The sequence below is a fragment of the Heptranchias perlo genome, chromosome 27 (genome assembly GCF_035084215.1).
Source record: "Heptranchias perlo isolate sHepPer1 chromosome 27, sHepPer1.hap1, whole genome shotgun sequence".
Classification (NCBI taxonomy): domain Eukaryota; kingdom Metazoa; phylum Chordata; class Chondrichthyes; order Hexanchiformes; family Hexanchidae; genus Heptranchias; species Heptranchias perlo.
The window spans coordinates 40,682,961-40,702,793 of NC_090351.1; the positions used below are offsets into that span (position 1 = coordinate 40,682,961).

Consider the following 19,833-nt stretch of genomic DNA (forward strand, 5'->3'; position numbering starts at 1 on the left):
TGAGGGTTTTGTATGTCTCAGAAATAATACGTTAAAGAATGCTGGTGATTAAATGCTCAGCTACTCCCTCACTGATTGTTTACAGCAATTCACTAACTCAGAGTCATGACTTTGAGTAATCTTAGTTCCAGTAATCCTTTTAGAGGCTCATTGCATTGACTCTTTCTCTCTCTCTCACTCCCCTGAAGGTACTGACTTGAGCTAGAGTAGAATTCCACAAACTCGGAGCAGGGGGCAGGGAGTGGGGGTCGGGGCAGGGGGCAGAGGACAGGAAGCAGGGAGCGGGGGGGGGGGGGTCGGGGGCAGGGGTCAAGGAGTGGGGAGCAGGGGTCAGGGAGCAGGGAGTGGGGAGCAGGGGTCAGGGAGCGGGGGTTAGGGAGCAGGGAGTGGGGAGCAGGGGTCAGGGAGCGGGGGTTAGGGAGCAGGGAGTGGAGAGCAGGGGTCAGGGAGCGGGGGGGTTAGGGAGCAGGGAGTGGGGAGCAGGGGTCAGGGAGCGGGGGTTAGGGAGCAGGGAGTGGGGAGCAGGGGTCAGGGAGCGGGGGTTAGGGAGCAGGGAGTGGGGAGCAGGGGTCAGGAGCGGGGGTTAGGGAGCAGGGAGTGGGGAGCAGGGGTCAGGGAGCAGGGGTTAGGGAGCAGGGAGCAGGGGTCAGGGACAGGATTGCTACACAAAGAAAGCATAGGCCACCCCTGCTGTGGAATCCCCCCCACCCCCCACTGCAGGACCTCCGACAGCTGATTCCGCCATCTATCCAGTGTCAGCAGATGGACTCCGGGTCATGCGATTTTCTGCCGCTTCCTGCAGACTTCCCGCTCAGAATGGGTGGGTCAGTTAAACCAGGCCCTGGAGGTAAAATAACTGGGGACTCATTTCTTACGTACAGCATTGGTTAGATAAAGAGTAAAGCTCCCTCTACACTGTCCCATCAAACACTCCCAGGGCAGGTACAGCACGGGTTAGATACAGAGTAAAGCTCCCTCTACACTGTCCCAACAAAATCCAATTTCCCCGAATATCAGGGGAGCTTTCTGCATCTTTCTGCACAGACACTGATGTGTACAAAAATTTACTGGAAAAAAAAACATTTTAATCCTGTGCTGTTACCGTAGACACAGAAACTCCTGTCACAACACACAGGCTGGATTCTGTTTTAGAACAGGAAGGCTCGATCCCTCCTGTTTAGTTCCTTTATGTAAAGCTCTGCATCAGAGGGCTGCTTGCTGTGTAAAAGGTCAGCATTTATAGATGGGAGGGGGAGGGGGGAGGGGTAAACCACGAGTTCTCGAAACAGGACAAAGGCAGATTTAATGCTTTAATCTGCAAGTGACATTTGATTATAGAACGAAGAACTTTCATAACCACAGAAATGACTGGGGGGGAAGGGCTGGCGGAATGCAATGAAGGAAGTTTGTGTTTGGAAGTTCTAAATGTGCAGTAACTTGTCCTTCTAACAAAACATAGCCTCGGGCCCTGTCACACTGCCCGAATAAAGTTGCCTGGTTTCATTTAGTTGGCGAATGCAGTAAAAAAGGTCTCCTTTTTATTCCCCCCCCCCCCCCCCCGCTGTCCTTTCCTTCCCCTCGGTCCATTTTGTCCCTTCTTGTCAGCCGTGGCACTCTCTCCTCTGAGTCAGAAGGTTGTGGGTGTTTGAGTTCCACTCCGGAGACTTGAGCACAAAGTCTAGGCTGCCACTCCCAGTGCAGTACTGAGGGAGTGCTGCACTGTCGGAGGTGCCGTCTGCCCTCTCAGGTGGACGTAAAAAATTCTCACTACTGGCCACTATTGGAAGAGCTGGGGAGTTCTCCCTGGTGTCCCGGGGCCAGTATTTATCCCTCAACCAATATCACTAAAAAAAAACAGATTATCTGGTCATTATCTCATTGCTGTTTGTGGGATCTTGCTCTGTGCAAATTGACTGTCTGGTTTCCTACATTACAACAGTGACTGCACTCCAGCAGGTGCTAAGTCTGAGAGTGGAGTTCTACTCCTGCTCTGTCATAGTAACAGCGGTGGATTAGGATCCTAGACATTCCCCTCTCTGTGCTGCCAAATTATCACATTTTGAGAGTTTCATCGAAGTTGAATAATAAAAGCATGTTTATCCAGGGGATCCCTGCAGTTAATAAGATTGAAACGTGCTGACGAAAGAAATTCCCCTGTTTCTGCAGGTCCAGACTCACCTGGAGAATCCCACCAAATACCACATCCAGCAATCTCAGAGGCAGCAGGTGAAGCAGTACCTCTCCACCACACTGGGCAACAAACTGGCCACACAGGCCCTGTCCCTGGGACACTCGCACTCTCCACAACCGTCGACTGCCTCGCCCGGCATCAGGAACGAACAAGTGATGTCCACCTCCACCGGAAACAGTGCCCCAAACAGCCCCATGGCCCTGCTGAACATCGGCTCCAATCAGGAACGAGAGGTATCAGCCACATGGTTTCTAACGGGTTAGCCAAGTAAGAAAAAATAGAATGAGAAAAGAGCTTGCAGGCATCAACCCCGCTCCTCCCACAGCCCATGTACACGCTCCCCGATCACGGACTCTCCCCACCCATTTAATCCTCTCCCGCAGCCCCTGTACACTCTCCCCGATCACGGACTCTCCCCACCCATTTAATCCTCTCCCGCAGCCCCTGTACACTCTCCCCTATCATGGACTCTATCCCACCCATTTAATTCCCTCCCACAGCCCATGTACACTCTCCCCTATCACGGACTCTCCCCACCCATTTAATTCCCTTCCACAGCCCGTGTACACGCTCCCCTATCACGGACTCTCCCCACCCATTTAATTCCCTCCCACAGCCCGTGTACACGCTCCCCTATCACAGACTCTCCCCACCCATTTAATTCCCTCCCACAGCCCGTGTACACGCTCCCCTATCACGGACTCTCCCCACCCATTTAATTCCCTCCCACAGCCCGTGTACACTCTCCCCTATCACGGACTCTCCCCACCCATTTAATTCCCTTCCACAGCCCATGTACACTCTCCCCTATCACGGACTCTCCCCACCCATTTAATTCCCTTCCACAGCCCGTGTACACGCTCCCCTATCACGGACTCTACCCTACTCTGTTAGTGTGGTTTTGACAGGGTTTGACTGTAGATGAATTTGCCCCGTGTGTTATAGATGCGGAGAGCAGGTTACATTGCGGGTTCACTTCCTGTCTTGGTAACTCTCCCGTCTATTTCTAGATGGACGATGTGATTGATGATATAATTAGCCTCGAATCCAGCTACAATGATGATGTACTAGGGTACACAGACCCTGCCCTTCAGATGTCAAATACGGTAAGTTTTTGATATGTTAACAACCACTCTGATACAGGACTGGGGTGTGAGTTTAGGCATGAAATTTAAAACAAAACTTTTTCAAAGAATTATGATTCATCCTCTGCGACTGGTGCTGAAATAACAAGAAGGTTTATTTCTAAACTGAATGTTGATGATTCCATTGAGGGGGGTATCTTTGCCTAATCTTAGGATTGAGTGGAATTAGATCGACTCCTCCCAGCCCGTCATTCCAATCATCATTAACTGACGCTATTGATATTGATCAATTAATTGATTTCAATGGAAATTAAAATCAAGTGGGCTCTATAACGGGCAACTGAGCCACTCTGACAGTTTGCTGTCCAAGCAGTGAAGATGAAAATGACGTCCAGTGAGTCCAGTGTTGATGAGTATTCACCTCCTGGGGTCAGGTAGAGGCTAATTGCTTTCTTTGTTTTTTTAAATATGTTTGCTTTTCAAATATTGCTTGTTAATTGGTCGGTTCCCCTTCTGTTTGGTTGTGATTGGTTACAGCTTTATGAATATGATATTTGAGCCAATTAGGTGTGAGTGCGACACAGACTTTGACGTGTGACAGACGTACTAGATGCAAAACTAGATCCTGTGGTTTTTGCACACAGAGGGGTAGATTTTCTCTCCGTACGGTTTTAGGGGGTTGGCTGGCCAGGCCGTGTGGGGTAGGAGAGGGGGGAGGGGATGGATACATTCTCGGGACAGAGGGTTTGGACCCAGTCTGGAGGCAGCCCAGGGTGGTTGTGTGGTGCCTGGAGGAGATCATCTGCTCCTCCCAGCCCCGCAAAAATGAAAAAGAAAGAAAGACTTGCATTTCTACAGTGCCTTTCATGACCTCAGGACGTCCCAAAGCGCTTTTCAGCCAATCAAGTATTTTTTGAAATGTAGTCACTGTTGTAATGTAGGAAACGCGGCAGTCAATTTGCGCACAGCAAGATCCCACAAACAGCAATATGATTCTGACCAGATAATCTGTTTTTTTAGTGATGTCAGTTGAGGGATAAATATTGGCCAGAACACCATGGAGAACTCCCCTGCTCTTATTCAAAATAGTGCCATGGGATCTTTTACATCCACCTGAGAGGGCAGACGGTGCCTTGGTTTAACATCTCATCCGAAAGACGACACCTCCGACAGTGCAGCACTCCCTTAGTACTGCAATGGGAGTGTCAGCCTGGATTTTGTGCTCAAGTCTCTGGAGTGGGACTCGAACCCGCAATCTCCTGACTCCGAAACCCAATAAATGGAAACTTTCCTTCTGGGCAACTCATTGGCTGGATGGCCAGCTGAGACTGGGCAGAGCGCGCGCGGTCAGCCCAGGACAGTCTGAAAATAGCAATTGGGGTCCTATGTATGTCACAGTACCCCGATTCGCGTATTAAAAGGGGCTTACCGCCTGACTCGGGGCGTTCTAGCTGCCCAGCGGGAGGCTTTTGGGACCATAGCATTGGCCACACGTTAGTGGCGACAGTACATCATATCCTGCCATTTTCTACTCGTTTCCAATGGCAGGGGGTCTCAAACCTCCCCCAGAAAATCAAGGTCATAGAGATAGAAGGTGTGAGGGAACTACTTGAGAATAACCACAGACGTAAGAAATAAAAAGAGAAAATGCTGGAGAAGCTCAGCAAGTCAGGCAGCGTCTGTGGAGAAAGAAACAGAGTTAACGTTTCAGGTCAGTGACCTTTCGTCAGAACTGGAAGCTGTTAAGAGCGTTAAAGTTTTTGAGCAAGTACAGAGCCAGGGAAAGGGGGGGTGGGAGGAGAGGAGAGGAAAGAACAAAAGGGAAGGTCTTTGATAGGGTGGGGGGAACGATTGATTAAATGACAAAAGGGATGATGGTGAAAGGCAAGGAGGGTGGTGAGGGGACAGGTTAAGAAACAAAAGATTGATCGGGAGTAGCTGACGTTCTTGTTACAGAATGTAGGCGCAAATGTTACGATTTAGTGCTCCCGGAGTGGAGCTTTGCACAATCCAATATCAAGAATATCGGTTGGTTTGCTGCCCGCGCGATTTTCTCTCTGTTAATTTCAACGGATGAAGAATGAACTGGGCCATAACTCGGGTGTGCTGACTATTGTGCCACAAACTGCGCTAAATCAGGGAATTTTCCCTGTAGAATGAGAGGGATTGCCCAAAGCTGTTGTTAACAGCACAGCCAAGGCTTGTTCAGTCCGTCAATATAAGACAGCTGCTTAGTGTTGCCGTTAGTAGCCAGTGTCAGCCAACCCTTGTTACATTTATCTGAGACTCTCAGTACTGCCAAGCTGAAGCCCGCACAATTTGTTAATGGAGTTGGGTCCAGTGATGAGATAGTAAGATTGCCTAACTTGTAGGGTCTCCATTATTCTTTCAACGGTATCCATCTCCTACACTCTGGGAGTACAGCCCAGATATGGGAAACCATGCTGAGAATATACATTCTTTGTGACTGTGACTGTGGTGCACTATGCTTCCTTATCCTCCGTTCTCCCTGACCGCTCTGCAGCCTTTGACATGGTTGACCATACACATCTCCTCCAGTCCTTCTTCTCTGTTGCCCAGCTCAGTGCGAGTGCCCTTGTTTGGTTCCACTCTTACTTATCCGATTGTAGCCAAAGCATCTCCAGCAATGACTTCTCATCTCTTCCTGCTTTCACATGTATGCTGATGACACCCTGCTCTCCAACACCTGCCTCGATCTCTCCACTGCCTCTCTGAGCCCCTCCACTACCTGTGTGTTGTCAGACTGTTTATCTGATATTCAGTCTTGGATGAGCAGCAATTTCTTCCAGTTAAACATTGGGAAGATTGGCCATCGTTTTTGGAACCTGCTACAATCTCCTTACCTTTACCACTGATTCCGTTTCCCCTTCTCCAGCCACGGTCTCAGGCCAAATCAGAAATCTATGAGCGGGGAGCATGGCGAACCGATGGTGTTTGGAGAGGACAAAGGGATAGACGAGTGGGACTTATTGCAGGGCAGGGTGTGAGCAGCAGAGTCCTCCAGTGAGTTGGAGCAGAATCAAAGTAGTCCAGATTTAGGTGAGTGTCAGAATTTCAACAGCAGACACCAAGATCAATCTGCCAAACACAATGCTAATTGCTGTCGTTAACTTTAGACTGCAATGTTTAGTAAGTCTGTGAGGATTGCTGCCTGTGGCAGCCCTCTTTACTATCAATTAAAACCTAACTGAGAAATGCCCAGGAAACAACGATAGAAGGGCAGGATGGCGATAATGTAGGATGCACTCATCCATCCATTTGGTTATCCATTGCTTCGTCACCTTCGGAAATGAATAAATGCCGAGATTCCCTAAATTCCTCTGAATAAGAAATGTAAGAATTTAGCACTCGATGAATGCCTCCAATATATGGACAATGTTCTAATTCTGACCCGTGTAGCAGTGCATAAAATGATGATACAACAATTTCTTGCCCAAATGAAACTGGGAGGGACCTTAGGAGTCACCAAGGGTTTTTGACCTAAAGACCCGCCCTATCAGAATGTCTATTCCCATTGACTTACAGCACTAGCTCTGCCAGCCTGAGTGAATGCTAACACAGTGCACTCTCCACAGAGGGTACTTTTGAAGAACAGGAATCAGTGAGAGCCAAACTGGACACAATTTGCTGACTCACTGCTGACTCGTGGTGGGTACAGTTCCACAGACGACGAGAAATATTGCAACACAGAAAAGTTGGAGGATGGAGAAAGTTCACCAATCCAATGGCAAACTTTTCTTGTATGTTATCTGGGAACGTGTTTGGGTGTGTGAAGCGTCACCATATACAGGAGCAAGATTCAGGTCTGAGACGATTTAGTTATGTGTTGTTGAGGGGAAAGGAAGTATTTGGCACGAAAGGGGATACTGAGACTCTTGCACATTTCCTTGCTTCTAACCTCATCAACTCAGCACAATCTTTGACCCATTGCAGATCAGGGACTTGCTTAATCTCGAGTTTTCTTTTGAAAGCCTCTGATGTAAACATTAACAATGTTGCTCCCAGAGGTTAGTGTCCAAACTACTGGGAACAAACTAGAAACTTACTGCTGTTTCTTCTCACCCAATAAGGAGCTGAAAGTCCGAGAGGGCAGGGAGGGGAGGTGGAGGGGGATGGGAGTGGGAGGAAGGTTAAAGTTCTCTCATTCTCCTCCCTAACGTTAGTGGTAGCCTTGAGCTGCTACTTCTGGTCTCTCAGCAATGCCGGTCTCTGAAGACAATGAAAGCATGAAGGAGCAAAGCAGAACCATTGCTGTCCTCGAGGTTCCAAACCCTCAGAAGTTCCAGCGGGTAAGACCTCTGCGAGCAACCTATGAACGGCAAATCCAGTGCTGAGCAATCTGACGGCACAGTCTAGGTGCATTCTGTTGCAGTGTGTTTCTGAGATTCAATCTTTGAACTACCCGTTTATCTCAAGTTCCACTGCAATCTGCATGTGTTGCGCACTTTAGTTGAATGGATAATAGATTTTCCACTCTTAGTTTTTATTTTTTCCACTCTAATTTTCTCCCCCCTCTCCTGAAGGTGCTGTCAGGGACCAAGAAATGCAATAAGATCCTACCTCTGTCTCTGTTTCTCTCTCTGTGCATCTGTCCCTCTTTCTTTGTGTCTCGCTCTGGGTCGATCTCCCTCTCTCTCTCTCTCTCTCTTCGCCCGCCCTGTGTTTTCTGTGACTCTGCCTCTCTGTTTTCTCTGCTGCTATTTCTCTGTAGCTCTCTTTGTCTGTCTGTCTATCTCTCTCTCTTTCTGTGCCTGGTCTCTCTGTGTCTCTGTCTGTCTGTCTGTCTGTGTCTCTGTCTGTCTGGTCTCTCTCTTTCTCTCTCTGTCTCTGTCTCTTCGTGTGAGATTAACAAAATCTCCTTGGCTCCCCATTGTTCTCTGGGCGAAGCTGTGCTATAGAATCACAGAATCTTACAGCACAGAAGGAGGCCATTTGGCCCATCGTGCCTGTGTTGGCCCTTTGAAAGAGCTGTCCAATTTAGTCCCACTCCCCAACTTTTTCCCCATAACTCTGCAAATCAGTCCTCTTGTACATGTCCAATTGCCTTTTGAAAGTTCCGATGGAATCCTATGGAGGTGTTCACTGCTGTTGAAATACCAGTGAAGAGATTATGGAACACACAATTTCTTTGTCAGTGCTGAGAAGTTTTAAAGAGGGACATTTTTGAAGTTTTATTCCATGCTGATTGCAGCTGTAGTGCAGCCAGTGTGAAGCTGAAGTGATGCGAGACCACCTCTTGCATTGCTTGCCTACATACAATGTGATCAGTTGTGTAACCGAGTTACACAGTGTGTAAACTGTGGTGTAACTGACCCACAACTGAGTCAAATCTTTATCAGCGTAGTGCAGCTTTAGGGAACATGTGTGATGAGATCATAGTTTAGCAGCAGATTTCACTATAGATCAGTGCTAGACTTATCTTGTTTCTGTTTTAAATTCTATTTTCTTATCTTTACCTATTTACCTAGGTGTCAGCCGTGGCTCAGTGGGCAGCACACTTGCCTCTGACGTTAAAAGGTCATGGGTTCAAGCCCTGCTCCAGAAACTTGAACATAAAATCTAGGCTGACGCTCCCAGTGCAGTACTGAGGGAGTGCTGCACTATCAGAGGTGCCATCATTAAGATGGGACATTAAACCGAGGCCCCGTCTGCCCTCTCAGGTGGACGTAAAAGATCCCATGGCACGATTGGAAGAAGAACAGGGGAGTTCTCCCCAGTGTCCTGGCCAATCCCTCAACCAACATCACAAAAAAAATTATCTGGTTTTTATTTCATTTCTGTTTGTGGGACCTTGCTTTGTGCAAATTGGCTGCCGCGTTTCCTACATTACAATAGAAACAGAAATAAGAATGAATGTAGCTGTACATTAGATAAAGAGACTGATGGAGAGGCAGGGAAAATGAGACATAGGGAGACAGAGAGAGGCTGATGACGAGATAGAAAGAAATAAAGAGAGGCAGAAGTGGAGATAGAAAGACAGTGTGGGATAGAGAGAGAGAGGCAGTAATGGAGATAGAAAGACAGTGTGGGATAGAGAGAGGGAGGCAGTAATGGAGATGCAAGAAAGTGATGGAGGGAGAGACAGAGACTTATGGAGACAGAAAGAGAGAGGGGCTGGAATGCAGCGATAGTGATAGAGGCAGGGGAGAGAGATAGATAGAGGTGGAGAGAAATAGAAAGATAGAGAGAGTGATAAATACAGAGTGAGGGTTAGAAATGTAGAGACTGATGGAGAGAGAAAGAGAGCAAAAATGGAATCACAGATACACAGGAGACTATTGCCTCGAGCTGTCTGGGCTGACCCAGAGGACGGTGTGTAAGCAGCTGTTCCGTTCAGTGCCTTAACCGTTTAGACTTGTGTTAGCTGAGTTTTGAGAAACTGAGCAGCTTGAATCACTTTATCAGGTGGCTTATCTGGGTCTGATACAGTGTGGTTGCAGCTCAGCTTGGAGTGTTTTGTTTAAAAGACCAGTTGATGAAGCATTTTACAGATTGTTGCCATGAGCAGTGAAGGGTCACTGCGTCTGGTCTCATTTACATGAAGTCCGAGAACCAATTGGATCTGACTCCACGACAGATTTTTTTTCCTTCTGCTCTCCTGAAGACGTTGACTCTGTAAGGGTTTCATGGGCAGGATTATTGGCCTCCCTGCAACTCAGCCCAGTTCTTCAGGTGTGAACCTGGGAAGCCAGTGCCAGCATGCTGTCCAACCATGGGAGGCATCACAGCTGTGCCTGATCCTGCTCTAGCCCGGAGACACTTGGGCAATTGTAGCGAGCGATGAGATCAGAGAAGACTGGGGATGGAACATGGGCTCCATGCTGCATCAGACAGAGTAACGAACGGAGGCTTTTTTGACTGGAGGGCTGACTCCCAGCATTTTACAGAAGGAGGGATCATTTCCAAAGCTGTATGTACCTCTTTACTGAATACAAAGGGGTGGAAATGCTTAAAAAAAAGCTCTGTAAAATACCAGGAATAGTAATTTTGGGTCCTGCTGCACCTAGAATTTTGGGTGTAAATTCCGGCCGTTCATGAACGATGAATATGTAGGAAACTCCCGCACTCTGACCTTTTACATGTGGGCAGAACTATGCTAATGAGCTAAGTGGAGTTTTGGCGGACATAACTCGGGAGCAAATCAAATGATTGATGAAATTTGCATAAATCAATCACGTGCGAATTTCCTCAGAAAAAAATGGCACAACTCTGTTCATACACCATAGCTCCGCCGAAACTTTCCAGGAAATTCTGGGCCAATGAATTAGAGTAGGGGATGGTACGATGGGTGAGGACGGGTTAGGGTTGGGGTGAGGATGAGTTAGATTACAGGATGGTACAATGGGTGAGGATGTGGGTGAGGTAGAGGCAGAAGCATTCCATGCCTATAGCTGGTGCAGTAATGATATTGCACATAGCTATGGGTGGAATCCTTATGGTATAAATTAAATTCCCACAGCCCAGGGTGATTATTACCATGTTTGTCCCATTTCTCTTTCTCCAGTTGCCTCTTTCCACCAGCCACTTGGATGTCTACACAAGCCATGGGATTGCAGCGCCCACTGTGGGAGTCACTAGCGCCTCCTGTCCTGCCAATATTGCCATTAAAAGGGAAATGTCAGGTAAACTGTATTGTAGCAAGGCTAGAATATCATCAACTCATGTTTTAAATACCTCAAACATAAAAGGAAAAGCATGTGAGAAAGGGAGGAAAGGGGGAACTGGATGGTGTTTGATGGGACAGTGTAGAGGGAGCTTTACTCTGTATCTAACCTGTGCTGTACCTGCCCTGGGAGTGTTTGATGGGACAGTGTAGAGGGAGCTTTACTCTGTATCTAACCTGTGCTGTACCTGCCCTGGGAGTGTTTGATGGGACAGTGTAGAGGGAGCTTTACTCTGTATCTAACCTGTGCTGTACCTGCCCTGGGAGTGTTTGATGGGACAGTGTAGAGGGAGCTTTACTCTGTATCTAACCTGTGCTGTACCTGCCCTGGGAGTGTTTGATGGGACAGTGTAGAGGGAGCTTTACTCTGTATCTAACCCATGCTGTACCTGCCCTGGGAGTGATTGATGGGACAGTGTAGAGGGAGCTTTACTCTGTATCTAACTCTGTACCTGCCCTGGGAGTGTTTGATGGAACACTGGGTGTCTGAGATGGGAGAGTGCACCACTCTCAGCACTAACAGCCCTCACCCTGACCAACACAAAATGCCCACCAAAATAACAAACCAAACGAGTCTGTCTGCGACTAAGCAGCACGATCCCCAGTCATTCCCAGCCACCAGCGGCTGTGTAATCTCCTGGAAGAGGCAAACAAACAGATTAAAATAAACTCTAGGCCAATTCAGGGAAAGTAGAATTCTGCAAAATTCCTCTCTGACCGCTGAAGGTGATCAAAAAACCAGTTCCACGAGATAACAGTGCCCTCGAGGTACATCGGCCAACATCCCACCCGCCTTTCGCACGTAGCGATATTGGCCGCTGCCAGAGACTTGTCCAGAGCTCTTTTGAACATTTGCAGCAAATCGGCCACTTACTGCATGAGGCAGCAACTTGTCTCAAAGTTCAATGACCTTCTGTGAAACCAAGAACTTCCTGAAATCCAACCCAGTTCTAAGCTTATTACATAATTTATAGGCAGGTCCCTTCGATTTTATGAACTTAATCCATCTCAAATAACCCGTCCGTGTGTACACAATCCAACCCCTTCATCATTTTAAATACTTCAATCCCCAAAGTCTGCACTCTTCTGGATAAAAAGTTTTAGAAAACGCAGAAAGAAATTCTAGGGGAGCCTGTATGAAAATTACTCCCCCTTCCCCTGTCCAAATTAATGCACAAACGTAGACATTTGTTCCCGGTATGAAAGTGCCATTGTCAAAGGAGCCTCTTAGAGATCCATAGCTTTTCATGGCCACAGAGAAGGGACGCAGGCATTCTCCCCGCACTTTATTGGGGCCAGTGCAAAGCTATTCCATCCCGGGAAGCCCTCTACTGGCAGAGTATACAACGGGAACCAGCTGCGAGTGGTTTTTCTTGAGTGGCTCCCAGGCCGGTCTAAAACGTGTCTCCCTTCTTAGGAAGAGGAAAAGGCCATTTGGCCCAATAAGCCCATCCCTTTTTCATAGATTGACCCCACCTACCCATCTCACCATATCCCTCGACCCCACCTACCCATCTTCTCCCCATATCCCTCGACCCCACCTACCCATCTCACCATATCCCTCGACCCCACCTACCCATCTTCTCCCCATATCCCTCGACCCCACCTACCCATCTCACCATATCCCTCGACCCCACCTACCCATCTTCTCACCATATCCCTCAATCTCGTCTTTTAGCAGAAATGTGTGAATTGCCTCTTGACTCCCTTTCTACAATCTACTTCGATGTCCTTCTCTGGTGACCTCATTCGCTGCCCTGTCACCCTTCGGTTGCTAACTTCCTTTCTTACTCCTCACTTCCTCATTTTTCACTTGTGTTCTACAGGATTTGAAGCCTCAAAACCTTCGACTGGAGCAACTCAACCTCTGCTCTTCTCCAAATAAAATGTGGCTTGCTTCAGTAACCTTTCCTAATAATTTCAATTCCTGACGTTCACTCCAGGGTCAGCCGAACCTTCGCCCATTATGCACATTGTAGAGTGGGGAGAACAGAAGTTCCTGATCTCCATGAGGCTGCCAAGATCATAGAATCATAGAATGATACTGCACAGAAGGAGGCCATTCGGCCCATCATGCCTGTGCTGGCTCTTTGAAAGAGCTGTCCAATTAGTCCCCACTCCCCCCTCCTCCCCCTTTCCCCATGGCCCTGCAAATTTTTCCCGTTCAAGTATTTATTCAATTCCCTTTTAAAGAAGTTACAATTGAATCTGCTTCCACCGCCCTTTCAGGCAGCGCATTCCAGATCAGAACAATTCACTGCGTAAAAACATTCTGCTCATCTGGTTCTTTTGCTAATTATCTTAAATCTGTGTCCCCTGGTAACCGAGCCTCCTGCCACTGGAAACGGTCTCTCTTTATTTACTCTATCATGATTGTGAACACCTCTGTTAAATCTCGCCCTTAACCTTCTCTGCTCTAAGGAGAACAATCCCAGCTTCCCGAGTCATGATGACCACGTTTTCAGACAGGTAACATAAATAATTGCATTTTTTTCAGAGCTAGGGTTAGTACCCTGAGTAGAAAGTGTTCCCCCACCCCACCTTCCCCCAAGACCTTCCTTCACCTTTACCGTAGTTAATGCAAACTCTGGCTCCCTGATGTGCTGAATCCCTTCAGGTGGTCTTCATCACACCAGACCACGCACGGCCTCCTAACATTTGTGTCAGGTAAAATTTATACAACACCGCCACCTTATGGATGGGACACCTCTTCCCCAACATTAGGGAATGGCATGTTTTTCAGCAATAAGTGGGAAGATTGAGTCTTAGTACAATTGAACCCCCAAATACAACAGTTGCTGCAGTGAAGCATCAGGTAGACTAGACTCTCCCCCAGAGGGAGAGAGCTCCAGGTAGGAGTGCCTGGTCTTGCTAAAGTAGCTGAACTAACACGAGGTACAGTCACTAACCCTGGATGCTTCAGATGATTTTACGAACTTGTTGATGAGTTTTCTCCGGTTGTTTGGCCCAGGTTACAGCTGCTACTGATCAGGCTTAGAAACAGACAATCCCGTTTTTGAGAAAGGTGCACAAAAATCTCTCAAATATAAATCAAACACTGAATGGCCCTCAATCTTTACTAAATGCCTACTCACCTCTCACTGCTCACACTCACCTACACTCATCGCTCACTGCTCACACTCACCTCTCACTGCTCACACTCACCTACACTTATTGCTCACTGCTCACACTCACCTCTCACTGCTCACACTCACCTACACTCATCGCTCACTGCTCACACTCACCTCTCACTGCTCACACTCCCCTCCTAATCTCATCTCTCACTCTTGCCTCTCACTACTCATCCCTTCCCTCTCACTGCTCACTCTCGCCTCTCATTGCTCACTCTCGTCTCTCACTGTTCGCTCTCACCTCCCACACTCATCTCCTGCTCTCGCCTCTCACTGCTCACACTCACCTCCTACACTTGTCTCTCCTTTCTCGCTCTCGCCTTTTGCTGCTCACACCTGTTTCTTGCTCTCATCTCTCAGTCAGAAAGTTGTAGGTTCAAGCCTCACACCAGGACTTGAGCACATAATCTTGGCTAATACTTCACCGCACTGTCGGAGGGGCGGTACTGAGGGAGTGCTGCACTGTCGGAGGGTCAGTTCTGAGGGAGTGCTGCACTGTCGGAGGGTCAGTTCTGAGGGAGTGCTGCACTGTCGGAGGGTCAGTTCTGAGGGAGCGCTGCACTGTCGGAGGGGCGGTACTGAGGGAGCGCTGCAATGTCGGAGGGTCAGTTCTGAGGGAGCGCTGCACTGTCGGAGGGGCGGTACTGAGGGAGCGCCGCACTGTCGGAGGGGCGGTACTGAGGGAGCGCCGCACTGTCGGAGGGTTGGTACTGAGGGAGTGCTGCACTGTCGGAGGGGTGGTACTGAGGGAGCGCCGCACTGTCGGAGGGGCGGTACTGAGGGAGCGCCGCACTGTCGGAGGGTTGGTACTGAGGGAGTGCTGCACTGTCGGAGGGGCGGTACTGAGGGAGCGCTGCACTGTCGGAGGGGCGGTACTGAGGGAGCGCTGCACTGTCGGAGGGGCGGTACTGAGGGAGCGCTGCACTGTCGGAGGGGCAGTACTGAGGGAGCGCTGCACTGTCGGAGGGGCAGCACTGAGGGAGCGCTGCACTGTCGGAGGAGCAGCACTGAGGGAGCGCTGCACTGTCGGAGGGGCAGTACTGAGGGAATGCTGCACTATCAGAGGTGCTTTACTTCTTTGAAATGTCAAACTGAGGCCCCGTTTACTGTTCTAGTAGACTTTAAAGATCCCACTGCACTATTTGAAGATGAGCGAGGGAGTTCTCCCTGGTGTTCTGGCAAATACCATCAAAAACAAATTATCTGGCCAATTATCTGATTGCTGTTTGTAGGATCTTGCTGTGTGCAAATTGGCGGTCGTGTTTACCCACATAACATCATTGACTGCACTTCAAAGTAATTAATTTGAATTTTGAGATGTTTCTGGAGGTGTGGTGAGATGCTGTATAAATACAAGTCTGTCTTTATTCAAATGACTGTTCAAAATATTTCTTCCTCTCACAATTTTTGATCTGAAGCCTTGTGGAGCTTCCTGATTGGTTCTCTGTTGACTCGCCTGAATGGTTCAGTGCTTCCACTGTGAGATACAGCAAAAATAATTCAACTTCCCTTTCTGATTGGCTCCCTGTATCTACGTGAAATCAGATACCTAGAAGGGAAAAAATAATTCCACTAACTGAACATGTACAAGTGAAGAGGTGAGACCCAACTTGCCTCGAGGAACACAGGAACAGGAGGAGGCCATTCAGCCCCTCGTGCCAGTTCCGTCATTCAGTCTGATCATGGCTGATCTGTCTCTTAACTCTGTTTACCCGTCTTGGTTCCATATCCCTTAATACCCTTACCCAACAAAAATCTATCAATCTCAGTTTTGAAATTTTCAATTGACCCCCAGCCTCAACAGCTTTTTGGGGGGAGAGAGTTCCAGATTTCCACCACCCTTTGTGTGAAGAAGTGACATCACCCCTGAATGGCCTAGCTCTAATTTTAAGGCTATGCCCCCTTGTTCCGGACTCTCCCCACCAGAGGGAATAGTCTCTCTATCGACCCTATCAAATCCTTTAATCATCTTAAACACCTCAATCAGATCACCCCTTAATCTTCTATACTCGAGGGAATACAAGCCTGGTTTATGCAACCTGTCCTCAGAATTTAACCCTTTTAACCCCGGTATCATTCTGGTGAATCTGCGCTGCACCCCCTCCAAGGAAATATTTATCCTTCCTGAAGTGAAGTGCCCAGAACTGAACACAGTACTCCAGTGGGGGGGGTCTAACTAGAGCCAATTTTGGACCTAACTCGAGCCTCCCAGTCACCACGCCCCTGATTATGGACCCCACAATGGGCCATAACCAATTTCCACCCCATTGCCTCTGAATTTCTGCTTCACCATCAGGGGCTGACCTTTCAGCCACCGTTGTCCACGCCCCCTGGAACTCTCCCATCACCATTTGGCCTCTCCTCTTGCTTCCAGAAGCTTCCTAACCTCCCTCTTCAACCACGCCTTTGGTATCTCTACCCCTCTCCCTACTCCTCACCAAAAAATGTCCTCCTCTTCCTGCTCAGTCTCCGCCCTCAGTGAGCAGTGTGATATAAATGCATCTTGGACCTCTTTCCCCCTAGGCCTCTTTGGTGATCGCCCTGACAGGGAGGAGCCTCCACGGCCCAGGGCGCCTAAATTCACTGCAGTGTGGGGCCTTGACCACAGGCGGGTCTGAGTGTGGGTTGGAAGTCACCTGACCCTGACCATTTGAGTACAAAGCACAGCCGGGGATAGCAGAGCAGAAATTAACTCTCCCTAGAGACTTTCCTTCCTCTTTTCATAGAATCATAGAATCATGCAGCACAGAGGAGGCCAATCGGCCCATCGTGCCTGTGCCGGCTCTTTGAAAGTGCATCCCAATTATTTCCATTCCGCTGCATTTTCCCCCGAGCCCTGCAAATTTTTCCTTCAAATATTTATCCAATTCCTTTTTGAAAGTTATTATTGAATCTGCTTCCACCACCCTTTCAGGCAGCGCATTCCAGATCATAACAACTCGCTGAGTTTAAGAAAAACCCTTCATAATTTTGAGCACCTCTGTTAAATCTCCCCTTAACCTTCTCTGCTCTAGGAAGAACAGTTTTTTTTTAACGAAGAGGCATCACGTTATCTCCGAGTGCAGCAACCCAGACTGGTTTTGTACCGGGAGCTCTCAGTGATAGTAACCCTGACCCCCGGTGCGCTGCTCTGTAAGGACCACGTGTGACATTGTTGTGACCGGTTGTCTGTTTTTGGCTAGATGCAGAAGCCCGGGCATTGGCTAAAGAACGACAGAAAAAGGACAATCACAACCTGAGTGAGTACCCGTCCCTTCAACTAACACGTTACACTTCTGTTAATCAGGTCCCTGTCAGGAGCCAGTCGGAATCTGTGGGGTCGATTCTAACCCCTCTCCTCCCCCCTACCCGGCCGGAATGAGGCGTTGGGAGGGGTTGAAATTGGCCGTGTCCACTCACAGTCCCGAGGCTGTTCCAAACCCGACTTTGAAATCGGCCGAGGCTCTAATTTAATTCTAAAAGTCGCGCACCGATGATGTCATCGTCACCACAATGTGATTTTAACCCAGACTTGGGGTATTGGAGGGAGCTGAGGTTCGACGTCAATGCTCAGGCACGGAGTGTGGGTCAACAGGGGCTTCGATCCACTGCACACTCGGAGACACGTCCCCCCGTGAAGGGGGGGAAACCCAGGCTTCCCACTCTCCGCTGTGAGGGCAATGATGTTGTGGGGGGGTCATGTGAGTGATGGGGGGCGGGGGTATGTGAGTGATGGGTGGGTATGTGAGTGATGGGGGGGGGTATGAGAGTGATGGGGGGGCATGTGAGTGATGGGGGGGGTATGTGAGTGACCGCTATCTGCCTGTTCATCTCCCACCCCCACTGCCTCAGGCAGACCTTGGCCTGCATTCCAGGGATAGGGAATAATTTGCAATGGAAACAACATTGTGAAGAGGCTGCATTGTTCTCTCGCTGTCTCCACACTCACCTTGGGTGCATTTTTCCACCAGTTGAGCGCAGACGAAGGTTTAACATCAACGATCGGATAAAAGAGTTGGGCCTGTTAATCCCCAAAACCAATGATCTGTGAGTAGACACTACTTCTGAATTGCATTTTTAATATTGACTCTTCGCACTGCTGCACTCACCGAATGAGCTTGTATCTTGCTGGAGTTGGATGCAGTTTATATGGGGGAACCACACACGGATACTCCTCCCCACCCCTTCTCCCCCCCCCCACCCCACCCACGCCCCCCTCACCACCCACCCCCCCCCCCCCCCGCCCACTCCTTGCCCACCCCCAACCCCCACTCCGTGGACTGACGACAGCAGCATAGTTGGTTCCAGGTCTGTCCCTGCATCAATAGTTGACGTGGCCCCAGAAGTTTCACTTGGTAATCTTGCCCAGTGTGGAGTTCTGTCATATCAGTTATTCCACCTGATTTAATTGAATCATTGAATCAATGATTAAACGGGGTTCTTCGGGCAAAGTGAGACACGTTTCAGCAGAGCTGGCCATACCTGTATCAGAAATTATTCTAACAAATCGATTCACTCCAATCAGGGTTACTGATGTTCTCATTTAAATGTAAATCTGCCGATGGGATGCCTGATTTAAGTTCCGTGCATACCTGCCTGTTTCAGTGACAGTTGATTCTACTTTGCCCAGGGGATCTTGTTTGGTGTTTGGCACCTGTACAATGAAACTGAATTGGCCAACGCTTGGCCTGTGCTGTTACTGGGGGCTGGGGCTGTTTGACACACTACCAGCTGTGGCATGCAGTATCAGGGAATAATCCATGTACATATGTCTTCCAGTACAGGGTGGGCTCCACACATTCCCCACCCTCTGTGATAGGCAGTCCAATCCAAACTCTCTGTTCACCTTCCCTCTTCTGTACCCCCCAGTCACAGAGTTTGCGATTATGTCAAGAATATTATTGGGGTTCAGTTATCTGCCCCTTTAGAGCCTTGAATACTTTGAGGTGTCCACTGTAATATGGTGAAGAGTAATGTACATTGCACTTCAGACGGGGCTGGACCAGTCCTCCATGCAAACTCATTATCCCTTCCTGGAACGTACTTCTTCCCTCTGACTCTACCCAAAGACCTTGCTTCTTTCCCCTCATGACTCTTGCGATCCTCACTGTAAATCTAGCAAAGGTCATCACGGGTTTGCTACCAGGTTATGACACTGTGAATCTACTGGTCTGTGTTGTACCCTTCACTGAGACCCCGCTCACTCCTCCTACAGGGACGTCCGCTGGAACAAAGGGACGATACTGAAAGCCTCAGTGGATTACATCAAAAGACTCCAGAAGGAGCAGCAAAGAACCAGGGAGATAGAGGGCCAATCGAAGAGGATGGAGATGACCAACAGTCACCTCCGGTTTCGCATTCAGGTGAGAAAAGTGAAGCTGTTCCATGCCCAATAGTAATTAATAATAAACAATAGGGTGTCGGCCATGGCTCAGCAGGTAGCACTCTCACCTCTGAGTCAGGAGGTCATGGGTTCAAGCCCAACTCCAGAGACTTCAGCACCTAATCCAGGCTGACACTCCCCGGTGCAGTACTGAGGGAGTGCTGAACTGTCAGAGATGCCGTCTTTCGGATGAGACGTTAAACCAAGGCCCCATCTGTCCTCTCGGGTGGACGTAAAAGATCCCACGGCACTTTTTCGAAGAAGGGCAGGGGAGTTCTCCCCGGTTTCCTGGCCAATATTTATCCCTCAAACAACACCTAGAAACAGATTATCTGATCGTTATCACATTGCTGTTTGTGGGATCTTGCTGTGCGCAAATT

At 48.8% G+C, this 19,833-nt stretch overlaps 1 protein-coding gene across 3 annotated transcripts in view; it reads left to right on the forward strand.

The window, feature by feature from the left end:
- tfeb (transcription factor EB) overlaps nucleotides 1–19,833 on the forward strand; it is a 96,918-nt gene that overhangs the window by 68,288 nt on the left and 8,797 nt on the right. For 2 of the 3 annotated variants that reach the window (XM_068007747.1, XM_068007748.1), the window contains exons 3-8: nucleotides 2,167–2,424; nucleotides 3,202–3,297; nucleotides 10,802–10,919; nucleotides 17,274–17,330; nucleotides 18,042–18,117; nucleotides 19,286–19,433. In XM_068007747.1, the coding sequence (XP_067863848.1) occupies nucleotides 2,167–2,424; nucleotides 3,202–3,297; nucleotides 10,802–10,919; nucleotides 17,274–17,330; nucleotides 18,042–18,117; nucleotides 19,286–19,433 (753 nt within the window). The remainder of the gene's footprint in view (nucleotides 1–2,166; nucleotides 2,425–3,201; nucleotides 3,298–10,801; nucleotides 10,920–17,273; nucleotides 17,331–18,041; nucleotides 18,118–19,285; nucleotides 19,434–19,833) is intronic. The other variant, XM_068007749.1, reaches the window with a different exon arrangement.